The sequence below is a fragment of the Rhipicephalus microplus genome, chromosome 8 (genome assembly GCF_043290135.1).
Source record: "Rhipicephalus microplus isolate Deutch F79 chromosome 8, USDA_Rmic, whole genome shotgun sequence".
NCBI classification, from domain to species: domain Eukaryota; kingdom Metazoa; phylum Arthropoda; class Arachnida; order Ixodida; family Ixodidae; genus Rhipicephalus; species Rhipicephalus microplus.
This window is the reverse complement of record NC_134707.1, coordinates 3,965,533-3,986,991: the sequence shown is the minus strand read 5'-3', so window position 1 is coordinate 3,986,991 and position 21,459 is coordinate 3,965,533. Positions and strand designations below refer to the sequence as shown.

Below are 21,459 nucleotides of genomic sequence, written 5' to 3'. Positions count from 1 at the left end.
CATGTCCGGTCTCTGGGCGTTCCTGCGCACGAGTCTATGCCCCGGCCATACATCCTTCCGTGTGTCGCTTGTGGTGATACCGTTGTGATACCGTCTTTGTTGATTGACCTCGACTGAAAGTGAACGAAAGTCGAGGACCACATAGCGTGCACCGAAGCGACAAGTCAATAGGGGTAACAGACGTAGATTTAGAGGACGGCCGAATTCGTCAGGGCATATATAGGGGTTGCAGGCATCCTAGTTGACATCAATGAAATAAATGGGCCTGGTCTGGCCAAGTAATGCGTAGAACAGTTAGAGCGACAAAATGGTTACCATGTAACGAGAAATGCTGTCGACAAAAGTAGAAAGTTAGATTGAATGACAAAATGAAGAAATTTGTAGGTATAAAACGCGACGAGCTCGCACAGCATAACTGGAGATCATTGGGAGAGGCCTCTGTCCTGCAGTGGACTAAAACAGGCTGACAATTATGAACTGATGATGATCATAGCTTCAATCTTTTTGCCGCATCAGTTCAAACAATTGACCTAAGTGGGATTTTATTCTGGAATATATTTATACAAGTGGAGCTAAGGAGGGCCGTAGTTTGTTCACAACGCTCACAAAAAGCGTCACCGCGTATATTTGTATGCACGGCGCCTGCCGCCTATTCACACGAGCGAGGTGACGGTGCTGCCACCTATAGCCTGATCTCGGGGCGAATGGGGACACAATGCCTGCCTGCTTCTTCGGGAAAGGGAGACGTAGAGAAAAGGAAGGCAAGAAGGAAGAAAAGGGAAAGAAAAGAGGAAAGTGAAAAAAAAAAAACGCGTGCGCAAACACAAACAGCCATACGAAAATTCTCTGAAACGCGAGGCCAAGTCGTTTTTTTTTTTTTTTTTAAGAAAGTCGGCAGGGCTCAGTGAGCCTGGTCACGCCTAGGAGTACATCCTCCTGAGAACAAGTAAACGTCAAGGGTCCTGCACCTAAGTCCAATAAGTTCATATTTCTTCGTGAACAGTGCTAGCTGCATAACGAATATAGGGCACTTTAAAATTAACTGCTGTACTGTCTCACAACAGCCGCACGACGAACATATCGGACGGGTCCGCACGGCAGTTTGCAACGCGCTCCGGCTGGCTCTGAGGTAGATTACTGGGCTGGCATGCAGGGGACTCGGGTTCTAATTGCATTGTGTCCTTCGTGGTTCTTATTTACTTTTTCTTCTTATTTTGCGCGATGATGGTTATGAACACCGGTGACGGCGACAGCGGACAACTACGATGCACGCGACTCTTGTTGTCATCTCATAAGAGCTTTCGCTGTAAAAGGTTGAAGTAAAGAAACTCGCAGAAAATACTCTCTATAGACTCCTATCTAGTAATCTTCAGCTTAATAGGGAGTTTTCGAATAGGGCCCCTGGCCAGAAGTTTGGAGCCCCAAAGTCCTTTGAGTAGGGACGCTTTGGGTCAAGCAGGAGTAAAGAGATTTCGAATATAGGGTCTGCGGCGGTTTGGACTCGCCCCTATTGTATGTCACTATATAGTCTTGGCCGAGAGCCGCCACTTCAGTGGGTGCCGCCACGTTTGTCTGACCGAAAACTTTTGGGGTAGGCTTTAGGACTACCGCTAAATGTCTCCACCCCTAAACCCAAACGCGGTTTGTGTTTTGTCCATGTACAGTGGCTTTGACGCTATATTGGGGCCCTATTAATAAACTCCCTATCACCAGCCCTACCTCAGTTCACGTTTATACTCACATCTACTCACAGGTGTTCCGAAGCAGTGTCGTTCATACACCATTTCCACATTTATTAATTAGAGGCGTGAATTACGTAGGCTGGTGCCTTGATCTTCCCCCACCAACTCTTCCAGGTGATTTCTTGATTATTATACCTTATGCTGTCATCTCTGTCATACTGGTTTGGGAGTACTCGGAACTCGTTTTCTGAGACACTATGTCAAACGCACCAAGAAGAGCACTGATTACGTGAGATATTTGTGTTAAATAGCATTGGCATCTTGATTGAAGAAGCTAATTCTTGGCTGACAGACTCATGAGTCGACTGACTCGGACTCAATCAGACTCAGATCGAGCCATGAGTCTGAGTCCGAGTGAGTCTAAAGTTGAATATATATATTTCATGAGTGAGTGTGAGTGAGCTCCACAAGTTTGGCCGACCTATGCTATAGGTTCATTCTAAAAAAAAAAACATCACCCCATATATTTAAAACGCAACTGAACGCGCTTTTAAAAAGTTCTAACCCCTCCCACTTTCGGGCTTGCCGTTGGCTGGACTTGAGAAGGCGTCAGAACTCGAGCCAAAAGTAGCCGAAGTATTCGTTTCGTTTAATATTGTCACCAATTTGTAAGCAAATAGAACCGAAGCGGTATTATAAGCGGTCTTGACTTTATTAACGAACAAATAAAACCATTTACAATAAGTAAAACCGGCAATTTAAAAGTACAGTGAATAGCTGTGTCGCCAACTGGAAATTTTCGTCGCTAAATGAGTTGAAAAGTAGCCAATTGGGCGCAAACTAGCCGTCAACAGTAACCCTGCCCATTTCAGGCGTAAGTTTTTGTTTGATTGAGTGTAGTGCAGCACAGAATAGAAGATTAAAAAAAAACAACTTTATGCTCTGAGGGGCACAACGAGATCATGACGTCAGATCAATTTCAACCGCTGCAGGGCCCCTTCAACATCTTCTCAACTCCAAGTACATGGATGTTTTCTACATGTGTAAAACCGCTGGGCCTGGATAAAACGTGCAGCACAGTCACAGCAAAAGCTGCAAGAGCAGCTTTCAGAGTGTTTTCAGGCTATTTTTTCATACTTGTCAGCGACATTCACTTGGACATTTTAATTAACGCTCAATGTACTTTTAACGCTTTATGTATACTTCCTTGCGTTGGCTAATGAATGCTCAATTTCAATAACACTTGTTTCAAGGGCTTGACATATTTTTCCTGACAAATCAATATTTAGCAGCTCTATCATTACTAAATGAAAATTATTTGGCCACTTTCCAACGCGTACAACAATTTTCGCAATATTTTATTTATGAAATTTGTTGAGTTTAGGAGAAAGACGGCGCTGTGTGTTTCCTTAGGGTAAGCGTGTGCGAATGATCCGAGGGTTTCCCAAGCTGAGCCTAATTACTGACAATATTTTATTTGATGCTCGATGTACTTTGGCACCAATCTATTGACAAGCCGAGAATCGAATCCGCGTCCTCGAGCTGGAGTGGAGTGAAATGCGGTCCATGAACCCTTGTGGCCCATCGAGGAAGCAGGCAGCAGTGTGTCGCTGACCGACCAAAAGGGAAAAAGAAACAAAGCACACGTATAAAAACACTTATCCGAGGAGAGAGAAGACGCGGAGAGAAGCGGGCCCAGCGGAGAGCGTGGTTGCCAGACGGGCAGAGTGGCTTTGGGCGAAGCGCAGTTGCGCGGGTCACGCAGTTTCTCTCTGTTTATTTCCTTGTTGCGAATAACAGGACGCAAGCGGCTTGGATCGCTTCCAACGAGGCGCGCCTCGCTTAATACAGCACCCGCGCCGACCTTGGCCATGGAGGACAGCTGGCAGATGCGCACGAAAGACACCCACTGTTATTTATGGACGTACCCACGCGCACACACGTGTACACATGCGTACACGCAAATCGATGATATATATATATATATATATATATATATATATATATATATATATATATATATATATATATATATAAGGAATTAGCAAGAAAACTGTCATGCTTTGTATTGCCGACAAGAAAAAAAAGTTCTGTGTGACTGCGTCATTGTTTGTTTTGATTTTAGTGCATAAACTCGATTGCATGAAACCGGTCGCCGTAAACGTGGCTCATTTTATGTCCATGTGCTGCCTGGGCTTGCTAAACTATTCAGTTTGCTCGAAGAGAACAATAAACCACATTTGACATCAATACGCAGTCATTGTTTCTGACGCATTAGCATCGTCTTTTTATTGACGTAAGAGAGAGGGGTGAACGTAATCATGAACAATTTCAAAAACAAGTTTAAAAAGGCTGACATGTATTCGGGAAAACATGGAAGCTTGAAGAGAGAAAATATTTGTGAACATGGGCTGAGGGCAATGTTTTGGCTTCTTGCAGCCACAAGGTCGCTTGTCGAAACGTGGCCTCTAGCTCATTCCCTGCTTACAATTTTTTTTTCATTTATAGAAAGAAAACCAGCGAACACAGAACCCAGCGAACACAGAAAACCAGCAAACACAGAAAGAAAACCAGCGAAAGGAAACAGTCCTGCATAAACGTGCTAGGAAAATCACAGGAGGATAGCTTCGTTGCGGTAAACTGATTGGTTGTTGAAATAGGCTGCACGAGATACTGGTAGCTTGCATTGCTGCTACAGCCTTATTAAGCAGAATTCTGTATCAGGTGCAATAATCGGACAACGTAGGCGCTGTAGTCTTGTTCACGAATTTGTAGGTATACCCATCGAATCAGCGTCTGCTGTGTTTAAAATGCTACTTCATCATCTCGTTGAGTATAACGCACTGAGAAGTGACACTGGTCCCGTCTTTCACGGCTTCTTCACCCATCAATGTTGTTAGGTTGCTAAAACTTGCAATGAAACGAGTTTATCCGTCTTGTTCAGATAGTAGAGCGCGGGAAAAAAAAGTCTGAATATTTTTCGTCCTTAATCTCTTTTTTTTTTTTTGGGGGGGGGGGGGGGGGAGGCTCCCCAACTAACTTGCCTATCTATCTCGTTGCAATGTCTCCCATGTGGCCCATCGAAAAGATGCATGTTTTGATTTTCAACATTCCTTTTGAACAGATATATTTTCAAAAGCAAGCAATGGTTCACTCTGAGAAAGAATCGTTAACAAAGCGAGATTGGGGGTTTGAATACGCAATGCAGCGGATAAAGGCCTGGGCCTAGGCTTCACTAGGGCTAGTCACTGGAGAGTCATCATAGTGGAGAGTCATCAGAACGCTCACTAAGCTGTTCTGATGAGACTGAATTTTCACCCTGCATGTGTAAGGATGGCTTGTTTTGTGCTACGTAAAGGATAGGGGGTTGGGGGTCGAAAGTCTTTAGGTCATGCTTTCTTAAAAATTAATGATATAGTGGTCTGGGAGCTTTTGACCTTCTCCTGTACTTTACATGAGTCACCTGGTCATAGCACGGGGTAAGATGCGATTTTGGTGCACTGGTTTGGGAAAAGTTTTGGTCTCATGTCTCATCTGATTAACCTCAAGAGATCTGTCTAATTTGGAGCTAGGTCGTGGAAACCAGCGCCCCGAATTATCTGTATGATGTCATACGCCTTATATTTTTCTCGCAAGCGTGAATTCGAATGCCTTGTTCGTGTGGTATAAAGTGCACGGTAATATACTCATAGAGCAAGATGGTTCCTTATGGGAGTGCATGAGGGAGTCTGGGAGTTTTTTTCGTGTACTACTGTATCTACATGTTTTTCACTTCACTTCACTTCACTTCACTTTATTACCTTAAAGACCCCCTAGAGGGGGTATTACATAAGGGGTGGGAAACATAAATGTAATACATATGCAGGATGGGTACAAGTATGAACAGGGGTAACCAATACAGAAATAAAATAATACACGTGCAGGATCAGTATACACATTAACAGGCGTAACACATTGCCAAAAAAAAAAGAAAACAAAGTGAGAACTAGTGGCACAAAAAGGAACAATGTAATGTATTCAAATTGAAAATAAACGAGAGACATTTTGTGTAAATGTTGAGTGGCACATTATGGTGGCGAGATCAGTAGAAAGGCCATTCCAGTCGGAAGCTGCACGAAAAAAAAAAAAAAAAAGAGGCGGAAAATGTCGTGGTACGGGCGCGTGGCCGGCCGACATGAAAAGAATGAGTGGTGCGGTGAGATGTGCGGGCAGGAGGCAAGATATAGGCCGGGTGGCCGAGTTGACTGTGATAGAGCTTGTGGAACAAAATGAGGCTGGAAACTCGGCGACGAATGTTAAGGTTTGAAAGATTGGATTCTTGTTTAAGAGATGAAACACTCACGTTATACGAATACGAGGAATGAATGAATCTAGCTGCTCTATTCTGGAGTGATTCCAATGCGTCGGTTAAGTATGCTTGATGAGGGCTCCAGATAGGTGACGCGTATTCAGGTTGGGTGCGAATTAAAGAATTAACCGTCCTTTGGATGCATCGATCTGCAAATGACCCAATCTCTGAGGGCGAAACGATGTTTTCGTTCGCGAAAGGAAAGCCGCGCCACTCGAACAGGAAGAGTGGCATGCCAGGAAGTGTGGAGAGCCGAGATCGCTGCCCGAGATCAAGGAGGCGACTCACCTGTGCGGACGCGGAACCGGACCTCCCACACACTCAGCTGCACCTCGTCCAAGTCTGGTGCCTGCCACTTTTCGGATTCGGTGCAGCCTTCGTCCGCATCCGCAGCGAATTCCTTTCGGGGCTCCTCTCACGCATCGCCCGCCGGTCTCGAGTGAACCACGTCGAGTTTACCAGATTGCGAGGAGTAAAGGCCCTCGACACGAAGAGTGTGCGCCAACATCGTGCCTTTGGGATAAGATAAGTCGGCAGCACTCTTACGATTTCTGGAAGCTCGGAAGGAGACGTACAGGAACCCAGCCGTCTTGGCGTTATCTACTGAGAAGATTCTATCTACCGTATCGCCCGCGCGTGCCATCACATTTTCTTGGTGCTCCTGCGATAGAGTTCATTTGCGACACTGTTTTCGTCATTTCTAATATGGCTTGGGCATAAACCTGCGTAGAGTTCACCATTAGGGAGGAAGGCAATTTTCATCCAAGCTCCCCCTCCCCCCTACGATGGTCGAGTCCGAAAGACATGCTTTGTGATGAATGAATGAAAAGAAAACTGAAGCGATGACGTGGTTCTCACAGTGGCCTGCCCTCGGTCCGTGACTTCCCGGCATAATAGAAATAACTTGAGTTGAGCATCTTAAAAGAACCATGGGATTACGAGAGATGCCGTATATCAGCGCTCCGGGAATTCCTACTTTACTTGGGGGACCTGCGGGAATCTAGGGTAATGTTTCTTGATGAGGTTTATGCAAGAAGTAACTAATGTATCTGGGTGATTGGGTTATGCGCATTTTCGATAACATTTAGTTATGAATGGCCTTCTATCTGCCTTATATCCCAGAAGTCACAGCAGTGAGACATGTCCATCGATATATTTACCAAAATACAAGTTTAATGAAGAATATCTCGCTAAAGAAACGATGTTACTTGGTGTTGCCTTTATTTTCTCAGTATGTAATAGTGTAGTGTTATTTCTTCTTAGTAATAATGAAAATCCGTGATCAGAGAGAGTGTGTAGAGCCGACATTACGACAAGAAGACTATTCTTTTTCAAGGCTGGAACAAGTCCGCTTAAAGAAAAGTCTGCTTGTCTAAACTACTGCTCGGCACACTACCCCTGCTTCAGCGCAAGCTTTCATCTTCCCCTTCCTGCCGTTTTTTTTTCAATTTTTATCATAAATTCTTTCCCTTCACGCGCGAGAGCCGCGATGTGATTATGATTACTGCTACATTCCAAACCTGACCTCACGATTTCAATTGAAAACATAAATGGAAACATTTCGGCGAGCACACAATAGACGAAAAACAAAAGTCACGAAGACGAACAGGCGCGCCAAAGTGTTTTCAAGTGTGTCCTGAAACCAACACACCCAGCTTGTCACACAATTACACTCACGTTTTTCTTTAGATGCGTCTAAATATAATTACTTTAGCAGTTCAGCACTGTACTTTCATCGAGACCCAATCCCTGTGGCTAGAATTGGACCTACTACCTCGTGATTAGCTGGGCAGAATCCTAACCACAAGCCATATCGTGGAAAGTATTGTATTTGAGGATTCATTATTGTTGACGACACAAAACGGCATATAACATATGTGTACATACGAAAACTTACTTTCGCTGCACATATCTATTATTTCTTGGGGCCTTCATAATGTTAAAAGGTTATTGTAAAAAAAATTAAAAAAGCTTTCGCAGAGTTAAAGGTAAGATATGGTCGTGCGTAGTGAATGTATTCTTGACTTTGTTGGTAATTGAATTACAGAATAACTGGATATAGATCTTTTCTATACAATAAACCTCATGATTTTGCTGGTTGGTCTTCATACAGCCATTTTGTGCGTATTAAATATATTTATTTCCCAACAGTTTCGGGAGGGGTCCTCCCTTCATCAGGGGATGAGTTATGACTCATCCCCTGGTGAAGGGAGGACCCCTCCCGAAACTGTTGGGAAATAAATATATTTATCCTTGTTGACAACGCTCCCGCTGTGCCATATCCTATATATATATATATATATATATATATATATATATATATATATATATATATATATGATGTATTTGTCATTTTCTTTGTCGTCAAATGAATGAATCTCATATAGATAATACATTCGCAAGGACCTTGCCAGTGTTATCTCCTCGTGCCTACCATTGCGATCGACCACGAAAAAAGAGGCGATTATGTCAAGCGATCGACAATGATGCAAACCATGTCATGAGATGCATTCTTTGTAGTTACGTCAGCTGCTGCGATGAAGAAGCGACTGTGTTCGACCAGCAGGCACATGGCTGTGCGCAGCGACGCACACGGCCCATCAACTCCGCCCGGAGTGCAGCACGCATGTATTTGACGTCACCAAGAGCACAGAAGCTTATCGCGACACAGCCCTGCTAGTATCGATGACCTCAAATCAGAAGAGTGCTCCTTCACGTTATCAAGATCTACTTGACTTTCCCACTCCGACCTCCCGTTCGCCCCGAGTGACTGCACATTTGTCAAACTTGTACATAAGAGGTTCAAATCCTGGAGGCCCGATTTATCAGCGATAACTACAACTCATTTGCTAGTACCTCAGAATTAAAGGGCTGATTATGCTGGGAATAGGGTATACCGTATAAATGTCGGAAAGTTTGATGAAAGATTTTGCATAGCATGAAATATAATCCATAAATGTTATTAGGTAGAACTTATAAAGTGGAACACCTTCTGGCACTAACATATTGTTCTGAAAGTGGAAAGAAACCCGTAGCAATATCAATACGCACATGAAGTACAAAAATACTCTTTCAGAACCACTACTTTTTCTAACTCCTTCACTTGGAAAACAATTTGAGAATGAATGGAAATTCCCGAAGATATAGTAATCTTAAGTGACAGCACTGCCCGTTTCTCATCGTTGTTCAAAACTTGCGACATGATATACCACTTTTCTCTTGTCATATTGTACTAAATATTTCGTGGTATGCTGCTATTGCTAAAGGTTATTATATTTTGCACTTGGTTTTCATTCATATCACATAAATGTCGATAACTGTATCGACATTGTGATGTGCACCCTCCCCTGTGCACCACTGCGGTGTTGCAGGAAGTAAATAAATAGACAAATAAACAAATAAATAAATGACACTAACCAAATAGGATCCCTAATATTTCGATTTTTTTTCACCCGACCTACGAAGCTTGGCGCAACATCGAGATAGAAACTCGCTGGTTTTCTTCTGCATTCACCGACCACAACTAGAAAGTGAGAGCCGTCGGTGTACCGTCTTAACGTTCACGTTATGTCAATGGCCGGTCTTCGTGAATTAATTTTCGGTATCGAACTCTCACTAAATAACATTGCCTAATTAATCCATAACTCAGCTAATTTCCCTTCCCGGTCACACTCCAATGACGTGTGACCGGGTTTTCCCTGTGAGATGTCAGAGATTCGTATGCAGATTGCGCGTAAATTGTAGTAGTGGTTCCACTCGTTTCCTTATGAGCGGAACAGGAAAAGCTCACTAAATACAAGATGACAAGGCAGTATTGTTCTTTTACTACTTCCTTGATACCACGTGTTTAGTGGCGTTTTCCTGTTTACTCAATTTAGCTGTGGGCGTATTTGGGAACATGACTTTAGAGAATTACTATTTCTATTTTTAGCCCAATATTGTACGTTCGCATCTGGAGTTTGTATGCTTTAGTGTCCTTAATGGTGTAGTTTGCGCTCTTGCTGTATTATATACATATACAAGGTTTAGATTTAAAAGGTCCATACATGGGCTTTTTAACCTTTTTTTTTTTTACTTTCCGCAAACCTACTGTAATGTAATTGGTGGCAAAACACAAAGCACTGCTTGCTAAAATCATTGAATACAGCCTATTTTCATGCGACAACTTCATTATAATCGATTCTGTGATTGTTAAGCGAATTGACATTCCAGTTGATATGCGCTTGCAGTGAATCTACCCAGTGAATTTGATCTTAATAAATTAGCCTGTGTTTTACAGTAAACTATCGTTACGATTACAGATTACCTGCAAAATAGCCCATTCACTCGGCACCGGGCGGTTCGAGAGTGCGGCATACTTCATGGAATCGGTTAACGCTTCATCATTCTGACGCTGCACTTCGCATAAATGCAGTGGCTTTCTGTTCTTTCTCGGCGATAATGTGATTCTGTAAAGCTCGCTCTAAGAACTTCAACTTCCTGGTAAATTTCAGCAAAGATGTCGATATCACTGCTCCTGGAAACGTAATATTTCAAACAGCGACGTGGAACTTTTGACTAATAATGTGCCTAGAATTTACGGTAGCTGTGAGAAAGTACGTATGTTTACAGCAGATAGTATTTGGCACGGATGTATTGCGCAGGTGCGTGGCAGGTGCGCCGGAGTTTTTGGGGTCGGAGCTGGTGTTTCTTTCTATGAGTCGCCGCCAGAGTTGCGAGATGCTATAGAGCTAACAAACAAGCATCACAAAAGAAGCCCGAAGAAAACGTTGAGAGTCAGGTGAAGCTCCAAAAAGCAGAAAAATAGTGAATTTTTCTGTTCTTGAAAAGATTGTAATTACGATGAAAATGATCACTCAATTACGAAGGGAAGTCGAGAAAATTCCTTTATTTTATTTGTGAATATTGCAACCCTCACCTAGGGTTTATACAGTCTGTTGACAAACAAGAACACAATAGGCAGTGTAAAAATACGTTTTCAAATAAAATTTTTTACGGTGAAAATACCCGTAACTACCACTTAAAGTAAACATTTACTGCTCCACATGTTTCCCCTCTCCGCTACGTTGACCGCACGTTTGCCAGCGCATTATTAACGTTACTTGATGTTTCTCCCAACGTTTGTTAGACTTCAACACTAAAGAACGTTCAGTTTTAAGTCATCGCAAACACCCTATTGCTGAACGGATGATTTCTAGTATGACTATATTTGCAGAGAAAATGCAAATAAGCCCCAAAAATGTGCCAAGTGACTGTGAAATTCTGCGAGTGGCTCGAAAAAAACACAAAAAAAAACAAGCTCAGATCCGCTCAGCAAAACTGACGACTCTGGTTGCTACCGACTGTTTGTTGAGTGATTGGGGATAGCACTCACCGCCATGTGACGAGGGCGTTCAGCAGACGGGCGCTTCCTTTTGCCGATCGATTCTGACTTGCGCAGACGCGGTCGATGGAGCGCGTCGGCTGACGCCGGTCCTCACGTTTGCCGACCGCCGAGGGCAGGCGAAGCCATCGTCACGCGACAGGTGCCTCGCACAGCAGTCGAAAGGGCCGGGTGTCCCCGCAAAAGCTCGAAAAGGGAAATGCAAACGAGCGGGACGCATTTGGCGCCCGCGTCACCTTGCCGCAGCCATGAACTTGAATAACGGCAGCGCCGAAATCCAGTTTCGGCTGCTGGCACCACCGCGCCCGCTCTGACCGTGTCGTCTGCTGACCTCCATTCTGGATCGTTAACGCAGCGCCGCCGCAGACGTTGGCCCAGCGAGGAAGAAGAGGGGAGCCTTTCCTTCTTCCCTTCACCCTTTCTCTCGACTGGCAGCGGGCTTTGCCAAAACCGCGGTGTGACCGAAACCAAGGGTGGCTCGAGCGTTTGTTCCTCGGGCATTGGGGAAACGGAAGTGACACGGAAGCAGCAGAGCGTACTGGAACCACCGTTAATATGAAATATTAACGCACGATAACTATACTTACCGAGTAAAAAAGAAAAATAAATGCACCTGTTACTTTCATTCGTCAGGTCTGACCTGCCACATGCCCATCTTTAATGAATTGAAACAGAAATTCTAGGGCTCGCTTTGCTTTGCTAGACACAATAATAATGAGAAATGACAGACAACACTGCCAAGGAAAGTACAGGCAATGTTATTGGTATAGTAATTTTAATGGAAGTGTGAGGTAAAGTAGACGAAAAGATGACTCGCCAATGGCAGAGACCGAACTCGCAACAGTCCAATAATGCGTCTGAGGCTTTACCGACTGAGCTATAACTGTGGTCATCCCACCATCTCCTACTCTGCCAGTAGAAGACCCTCGCTATAAAATATATGAATGAACGAAAGAAATGAAATTTGAGGGTTCATTTTTTTTCTGTGTTAGACGTAGCCTAATTTAAAACTAAGATGCAAGATAGCCCTCAGAAAGTATAGTATCCTAAGGGTTTTTTTTTAAACGAGCCCTTACAATACTCCTTCTTTCGCGCATCCATAAGTGTCTTTCTCTGGCCGGCTAGATGCCTTATGACAGTATTTATTTATTTGTTTGTTTATTTATTTATATATAAGTACTGCAATCTGTCACCAGATTTTTGCAGGGTAAGTGCGCATAAAAAGGAGCACTTAAGCAAAGGTTCGCAGCAACTGCAGGCATTCTTCGAAGACTTATTTAAAATTGTTTCAACACAGCTAGCGAAAACAAAATGTAGAAACATAAATTCATACATTTTCAGATATTTTTCCAACATTAAGGACATTCGTGCAATAGTTAGTGTTGAGGTTATCCCAGTCGGTTATTATCCTGAGGAAAAAGGAATATTTAAAATTGTTACTTCTTGCGTAATAAGGAACTGTGGTTCGTCCATGCCTTTGTCTGGTTTGATAGTCTGCCATTAGGTAAAACAAGTGGAAGCGTAAACGTCATAATGACCGTTTACTAGTTGAAAGAGAAACTTTATTCGACAGACACGGTTATGCACTGCCACCTGGAGTAGTCCACTGTGTCTAACTAGCTAACTCGCAAATGAACGGCCATAACAACCACCATGGTAAGAACTAAAAATTAAGCTAACTGATTTAAGTGCATACGTTGAAGTTCTTTCGTCATCATCAGCCTGACTACGCCCACTGCAGGGCAGAAGCCTCTCCCATGATCCGCCAATCAACTTGGTCTTGTGCTTTTCGTTGCCACGTCACACCGGAACTTTTAAATCCCAACAGCCCACCCATCTTTCTGTCTCCCCTTCGTGCGTTTGCCTTCTCTAAGTATCCAGTCAAATACCTTCAATGACCAGCGCTTATCCTGCCTACGTGCAACGTGCCCGACCCGTATCCATTTCGTCTTCTCCATTTCAACTATGATATCCTTAACCCGCGTTTGTTCCCTAATCCACTCTGCTCTCTTCTTGTCTCCTAAGGTTGCTCGTACCATTTTTCTTTCCATTGCTCGCTGCGTCATCTCCAATTTAATCTGAACCCTCTTTGTAAGCCTCCAGATTTCTGCTCCATAGGCAAGTACCGGCAAGACGCAGCTGTTATATACCTTCCTCTTGAGAGTTAGTGGCAGATTACCATTCATGATTTGAGAATGCTTGGCTGAATGTGATCCATTCCATCTTTATTCTTCTAGTTATTACACTATAAGGTTATTATCGGTCCTAAGTAGACATATTTATTTACAACTTTCAATGTGTCTCCACTCATCTCAAAGTTCTGTTTTCTGCTGAGACTGTTGCACATTACTTAGTTTTTTTTTTTGCATAATGATTTTCACCCCACTCTTCTACTCTCCGTGTCCATTTCTGTAATCATGAGCTGTGGTTCGTCCCCCGAGTTACTTATCAAGGCAATGCCACCTGCAAATCGCTGCAGGTTACTAAGTTACTCTCCATTAAATCTTGTCTCTAACTCTTACCAGTCTAGGGTCCTGAAAACCTCCCGTAAACACGCGGTGAATAGCATTTTAGAGATTGTGTCCCCCTGCCTTTCGCCCTTCTTTATTGAGTTTCTGTCGCCTACTTTATGGAGAATTATGGTTGCTGTGAATCTACTGTAGATTTCTTCTAGTATACTTATGTAAGGTTCACCGATGCCCTGATTTCATAGTGCCTCCATTACTGCTGTTGTATCGACCGAGTCAAACACCTTCTTGTAGTCTATGAAGGCTATGTAAAGGGGTTGGTTGTATTCCGCGCATTCTTCGATTACCTGATTGATAGTATGAATATATTCTACTGTGGAGTAGCTTGTACGAAATCCTGCTTGATCCTTTGGTTGATTGAACTCTAGTGTCGCCCAATCCTATTAGCTATTTTTTAATAACTTGTAAAGAACAGACAGTAAGCTGATCGGCCTGTAATTTGTGAAGTCCTTTACGTCTCCTTTCATATGAATTTTGATGATGTTGGCGTCCTTTCAAGATTCTGCTACCCTTCCCGTCAAAAGATACTTCGTATATAAGGTGGCCAGTTTTGATAACACAATTTCTCCGCCATATTTCAGGAGGTTCAATGTTACGTTATCGTCACCAACAACTTTGCCTCTTCGCATTCCTTTTATGAGATTTTCCAAACTTCCGCTGTCGTTACTGGTAGGACGTCGAATTCCTCTGGACTATTAGTATTGTTTCTCATGATATCATCCTGGTTGTTTTAGCTTCTGTACATCTCTGTAGAACTGCTCCGCCACCTTGACTATCCTATTCATATTGGTCACGACATTGCCTTCCTTGTTCCTTAATGCATACATTCAGTTTTTGCCTATGCTTAAGTTTGCCTTCGCAGCTTTTACGCTTTTGCCGCTATTTACAGCCTGCTCAATTCTCTCCATGTTATACCTTATGATGTCGGCTACCTTACGCCTATTGACTAGCTTCGAAAGCTTCACTAGCTCTATTTCATCGGTTGCATTTGAGGCTTTCGTAGTTTGTCGTCTCTTAATAAGGATTCGTGCCTCCTGAGATAGTTTTCCAGTCTCCTGTCTAGTGAATGTACCTCCGACTTCCATTGCTCTCTCTTTGATGATAGTAGTAATATTATCGTTCATTGCGTGAACGCTAACGTCGGTTACCTCGTTTAGAGCCTCGAACCTATTCTAAAGCGAAACTCCGAATTTCTGTACCTTACTTCTCACCACCAGCGTATTAATTGGCTTCTTGCGTATCAGTTTATGCCCTTGCTTTTCTAAATCTAGGTGAATACGAGCTCTTGCCACTCTATGGTCACTGCATCGGATCTTGCCAACTACTTCAACATCCTGTAGAATGCTTGGATGTGCACACAGAATGAAGTCTATTTCATTTTTAGTTTCAAGATGAGGATTTCGCCACGTCCATTTACGGTTAGCCCGTTTTCTGAGGAAGGTATTCAAGGTCATTAAATTATTACGTTCTTCCAACTCTGCTAATAACTCCCCTTTAAGGTTTCTAGAGCCGATGCCACCGCATCGTCTCTGGCCTGTTTCCTGCCTACTTTGACATTAATGTCGCCCATCAGAATAGTATACTGTGTCTTTACTTTAATAATGGCTGACTCTACGTCTTCATAGAAGCGCTCGACCAAATGATGATCATGGCCGATGTAGGTGCGTAGGCCTGTACCACCTTCATTTTGTATCTTTTGTTACTTGACAGTGGCCACCCTCACACTGATGCTATAATATTCCTATATGTTGCCAGCGATATCCTTGTGCATAAGAAACCCCACCCCCCGTTCTTTTCTGTCAATTAATCCATGGTAGCATAGGACCTGTCCGTTCTTCAGCACTGTATAAGCCTCACGTGTCCTCCTAACTTCGCTGAGCCCTCTTATAACCCATTGGACACCTTCTGATTCCTCGAATAGGACAGCTAGACTAGCCTCACTAGATAGCGTTCTATCGTTGAAGGTAGCCAAGTTCAGATTCCAATGGCAGCCTGTCCGGACCCAGAGATTCTTAGCACCCTCCGCTGCGTCGCAGGTCTGACCGCCGTCCTGGACAGTTGCTCCGCAGCCGCTGGGGACTGAGGGCCAAGGATTAATTGCCGTAGTCGTGGGAGGTGCTCTTTAGTGTAACCCCTGCATAATCCAAAAAGGGCTGACAGTACGAATTGTATGTTAGTAAACCATCGCTCGATGAACATGACTTCAATAAGTGGCTCAAGAAAAAGAGTTTGCGCAAGGAATTAGAAACAACATTACCTGTCTGATTCGCCCAAGAAAGATTACTAGTTATCCACAGACCTAAATAGGATACTTTGACGCGAACTGAAGGTTCGATAACTGTGCCGGTATAAATAAAAAAATTAAATTTATCCCAAGACAGAATCCTGGGGGATGCTAGAAGCAACCATGGCACGTTTATAGACATTTTACGAAGTTCTAGACGGATTGTCGTACAGCTACCAGCTCGTGAAAAATGTCATGTGCTCCGTGACGCCAGAAAGAACGTTCCACACCCCTTGCTCTTGAAAAATATATGACCTTAGCGTTGTGCACTTGCCGTCAAACAAGCTTAGGAATCAGCTTGTGAACGTGAAAGATAACTTAAACAGCAAGCGACAGGTCGGTGCTGTCTATAAGGTGTCATGCGCTGACTGCAGCTGCAGTTACATCGGTGAAACTGCCGACTTCACCAGGGTATTAGAGGAACTGGAAGGGGACGTGGGCAACAAGAAAGCGTCAAACGAGTTGGCCGAGACCGCCGATGATTGCGGTTATTTCATCGATCGGGAGAACGTTACTAATATACTTACTACCGCTACAAAATACTTACTACCACTACGACAGATCTACAGTAGGTATTACAAAACAAATTCTACACGACACTGTGTTCTAAGAGGGTATTTGAGCAATGCACTTTGTTAACTCTGGATATCAGTCTGGCAGAAGGTACAGTTGTTCACAAAAGTCTTTTAGGTACACTGTCATTTGTACAAAATGTGATCACGAAGACACCATTGGTTGCGCATGCCTGTCGAACATGCGAGTTTTCCATAAACTGTGCATATAGCCTTGGAAATATAGTGAAAATAACTTCCTGTGCCTAAAAAAAATCATAGCATATCCACAGAATGATGGATTATGAGTGGGGTGAAGCGTCCATCAATTCGTTCGTGCTTCCGTCCGTTTGTGCGTCCATCCCTGCGTCCGTCCGTCCGCGCGTCCGTTCGTCAGTCCATCCGTACGTGCGCCCATTCGTGCGTCCGTCCATGCGTCCATCAGTGTGTCTGTTTGTCCGTCCGCGCGTCCGTCCGCCCATCTATTGAGCACCGCCATCTTGCTTCTATTTATCATATATTCATCATATACAAGTACCGACATCCAGCGGACAATCCATGGACTAACCTAGAGTATGTACCACATGCTGTCAGCACTTTGTTAACACCGAGAGCATGGTACCGACGCCGCGCTACGTTTTTCGTAACATATGCACATGTGGATATGTGCCCGAGAGCGGGTATGTGCCGCAGGTTACGCACCAAGACAACGGTGAACGCACAAGCCACGCCATTAGAAGCTTCGCCCCTAAAATGCAGCGAAAATAACTTTAATGCTTTACAAACGCACGTGTGCTGTATGCAGTCTTCACAATACAACATGTAATATCGCACTAATATTGCGTGGTACAAGCGTACAGTGTCATCGAACATGAGATTATCACAACGATTTCGTGTTTTAAAGCCGGCCACCCATTATAAAAGGAACACACGTAACTGCGCGTATTCCCTCAAGACCACGGTGGGTGCATAGTAAGTGCTAAAATATTTCACGCGCATAATGGCTCGTGGTTTAAAGCATTGCACCCATTACACAAAATGCAGCCATATGCAAAAGCTTCACTGACACAAACCAATTACAACTTGATTGATTACATTGTAGTAATTCACAATATAAACTTCTCAAGTAGCGTCATACCATAAAAAAGTAAGCATTAAGTAGTCGAGGTATACGCAATAGGGACATGATATCAGTGTCGTGTTCGACTCCTCAAGGCGAAGCCTAAGAGTCCCAAAGTTTTCAAATCAAACGAGTGACAAGTGCAGTGGGTCTGAACCACATTTAACAGGAATGAGGAAGACGACAGAAAGCGCGTGCTCGAATCTCGCGAGCGGTGCAGCTCGTGGGCGCAGCCGTTGACTGGTCCCCCGGCCAGGGCGAACACCAACAACACCGGCCTAGTGTCGCCACCGCTGCCATGACTGCGCCCATCACGATGGAGTCGCACTCCGCGCCGGGGGACGCGACCTCTGCACGGAGACCCGAAGTCGTCATCCGGGGCCTCGATCGCCGTGGATACGAGTACATCGGCCAGACGCCCAGCAACGCGCCGAAGCCCTTCCACGGGTAAGCATCCGTACCGCGTCGTGGGCGTTGAAACGCAGAGTAGTCCAAAAATGGCACGAGTTCTGGGGATGATGACAGCTTGAAGAGGTGAATTCGTGAACGTGGGGTGTTGCTATAAATGCAGCGTTTCGACAGGTGTAGTCCTCCACAAGGCAAGGCCAGTGCTTGTCGGAAATTTGACTCCTTAAATATGATTTTTTTTCTCTTCAAGCGTACAGTAATGTTATGGACGACTTTCTGGCACCCCTCCATGTCAGCGCAAGTATTTATGTTGCCTTTCAGAGGAACGGTCTGCGATTTAAGTTCACATGATCAAGCCTGGTTGTGCATGGAGCGCATTACACGTTTGAACTAAGGCTGCTTAGCTAGCTTGCGTGGCCATCTCAGTCGAGGCCACTTTCGAGGTGAAAGCCTTTGAAGAAGCCCGTTGGGCAGTTACCTTGAGTGAAATGATGCAGGACGCGAATGAAGTTGTACAAAAACCCATGGGGTGGTCGCGGGATAGAAGACCGGCCGCCGCATTCTGATGGAGGCAAAACGTTTGAACCTCGTGTGCTTAGGTACACGTTAGGTTTCCAGAGCTCTCCACTACTGAATATCTCATTATTACCATATATGGGGTCCTTTTCCGAAAGAGGGATGTTTGAAAGAAAATGGTGGTGGCTCGTTGTGGCGTATTATGGAGCACACCGTGGTTCAGAGGCAGATCTTCCTCATTCCAGAAGAAACTTGATACCTACATCGACCTCGGAAGATCGTTCGCGGTCGCCATTAAAACTGTATTCAGTAGACGACTTTAGTGTATGCTGTGTTTTCATCACTTAGTTTACGTTCAAGGGATTAGGCAGCCCGGTATTGTTCGCTACAGCAACTATAACATTTCCTTGTGTTTCACCAGATCAGATGCCGAAGGATTTAGCTGCTAGGGTTAGTTCGTATAACATTCTAGTTTTTTGTCAACGCATTAACTGCAGCGGCCTTGCGGTAAAACCATAACATTTCTTTAAACATCTATGAAATGTGTCCATGCAATGTACTCTTTGCCACACAGGTCGTCTCGGAAGGGTGGTTTCAGCGCTATGTTCACGCTCGTCCTCAAGATGGTAGTCCTGGTCTTGCTCAAGCTGAACTTTGCATTTATGTTGCTGCGCTATCTCTATTGGCTGCCACGGACGTCCATGGACAGTCTTCCAGACGCGTTGTTCGAAATCAGTGAGGTCATACTCAGTCTGGCCGCCGTCACCGGAGCCCTGAGCCTCTGGTCCTACAAGTCCAACATGGCAGCGCTCTCCACGCGCTACATTGACGCCTCGGAAGCCAGCGGTGGCTTCGAACCGGGTCAGAGTTTTCTGAGGCCACCCGGCTTGTGGCGTGACAAGCTCATCAGGCCACTGCTGTTCGTCCACGCACTTTTGGGCCTCGCGCTCTGCTTCGTCTCTAGCTTTCGTTCATGGACTGACGAGGCCCAAGATTCCGTCTTGGAGGCCCCCACAGGCATTTTACTCAATCTTTTCACGACGTCCCAGGCCTACATTGCGATGACCACTTACACCGCCCTCTGCCTTGACGTCCGCAGGACGATGCTGTGTACCGCCGAAGAGCTGCAGCGTAGCTACCAGTCCATCACCCACGACGCCCTGAGCTGGCTCCACTGGAAGTGGGAAAAGTGCTCCCGCTTCCTAGGTGACATCAGTCACAACTTCCTGGGATTCGTGTGCACGTGGTACTGCTACCTGTTTGTCAGAGCTGTCGCCCTCATCACGCTCTTGTGCACCGCCGTGTTTTCGGCCAACGGCGACTGCCTGGCTAAACACCAACTGTACGTGCCCACGTTCGAGCTCACATATCTGCTCATCCTGTGCTACGTCTCGGACACACTCAAGGCGACGCTGCTCTCGCCCGTCGAACACCTCCGGGAGCTGACCTTGTCCAGGCCAACCAGCGAGATCGCCATTCACGTCGAAGTCCAGAGGTTCCTGCACCGCATCCACAAGTACCTCTCCATGACTCTGTTAAAGTTGTCCACCTGGACGGAGACCGCACTCAAGGCCTTCGGGCTGCTCATCTTCGCGCTACTTCTGCTGCACGAGAAGCGAGTCTCTATGAAGGTGGTGTGAGCACCGCATGGATCACTTTCTATGGCTGCTCCTCGAATGTCGCCTGGGGATCGCAAAATTTTGTATAATAAGTACGATATCACAGAGCCTATAAAATATATTCCATATGAACGTACGTCTTTCTAAAATATCCAGCCTTTTTATTAGCATCAGTATACTCGATTCTCATGGCTTATTAATATATTTCTTGGGAAAGTGTTCGTAACATAAAAGTAATTGCAAGTAAGTGTCCTGCGCGGCATCGGCGTGTACAGTAACTGCATTGATGAACTGCAAACGAACTGCATTGAGGTGGTGGCAAGTCACATTCAAGTCGAGGAGGGGGGGGGGGGGGGGCTCTGGTTGCTAGGGGCTAGGGGCGACCCATTCCGTCGTGAGCTAGTGCTGAGGTATCGCACTTAGCTGCAGACTGTTGCGGGGCTCACTTTTTTCTTCATCTCTTACAAAAACACTCCACTTTGTGTGGTCTCGACATGGCGAGCGCCACCACCACGCTCTTAGAGTGAATGGACACAGCAGACGCGGTCGGTACAAACCAAACACACATTTATTTAACTAATCTAGAACGACGATATCGTCCGCTGAATCGATACATCAATTGTTATCAACACGCTAGGACATCCGTACACAACATTACCACACACTCCTCGACAAACACAATAATATGACAAACACACTCAAGGTGGCGTCGCCAACGCTTGACTTACCACGAGAGCCCCCGACGCGCAGCCCGTGGTGCCACGCACCGGGGTCCCACGCTAGAGACAACCGTTCGCGGCAACTGCCACGCGCAGAAGAGACTCGCTCAACTCTCGTTCGCCACCAAGGCTTGCCTTCCGCCAGGGGTCACCGCAGGGGCGGCGCCAGGGGGGGGGGGGGGGCAAGGGTGGGCTGGAGCCATCCCAAAATTCTCGCCTGCCCCCCCCTATGCCCACCCAAATAAATGCCCGGAAGCATATATTGAAAACCTAGTAGGAGCAGAGCTAGCTTGCCCCCCCC

General features: G+C 45.1%; 3 protein-coding genes across 6 annotated transcripts in view; 2 read left to right on the top strand and 1 right to left on the bottom strand.

Moving 5' to 3' along the window:
- LOC119163961 (uncharacterized) overlaps positions 1-11,771 on the bottom strand; it is a 29,954-nt gene extending 18,183 nt beyond the window's left edge. The window contains exon 1 of one of the 3 annotated variants that reach the window (XM_075870794.1): positions 11,405-11,771. The gene's annotated coding sequence lies outside the window, so the exon portion shown is untranslated. Of the gene's footprint in view, positions 1-6,318; positions 6,510-11,404 lie in introns of those variants that run through there. The other 2 variants (XM_075870793.1, XM_037416049.2) reach the window with 2 other exon arrangements.
- LOC119163963 (ras guanyl-releasing protein 3) overlaps positions 1-21,459 on the top strand; it is a 182,260-nt gene that overhangs the window by 108,187 nt on the left and 52,614 nt on the right. The window lies entirely within an intron of this gene.
- Positions 18,087-20,571, top strand: LOC142768773 (uncharacterized). The gene is made up of 2 exons (XM_075870792.1): positions 18,087-18,343; positions 19,395-20,571. The coding sequence occupies exons 1-2, from the start codon at positions 18,195-18,197 to the stop codon at positions 20,458-20,460; spliced, it is 1,215 nt and encodes a 404-aa protein (XP_075726907.1). The 5' UTR covers positions 18,087-18,194; the 3' UTR covers positions 20,461-20,571.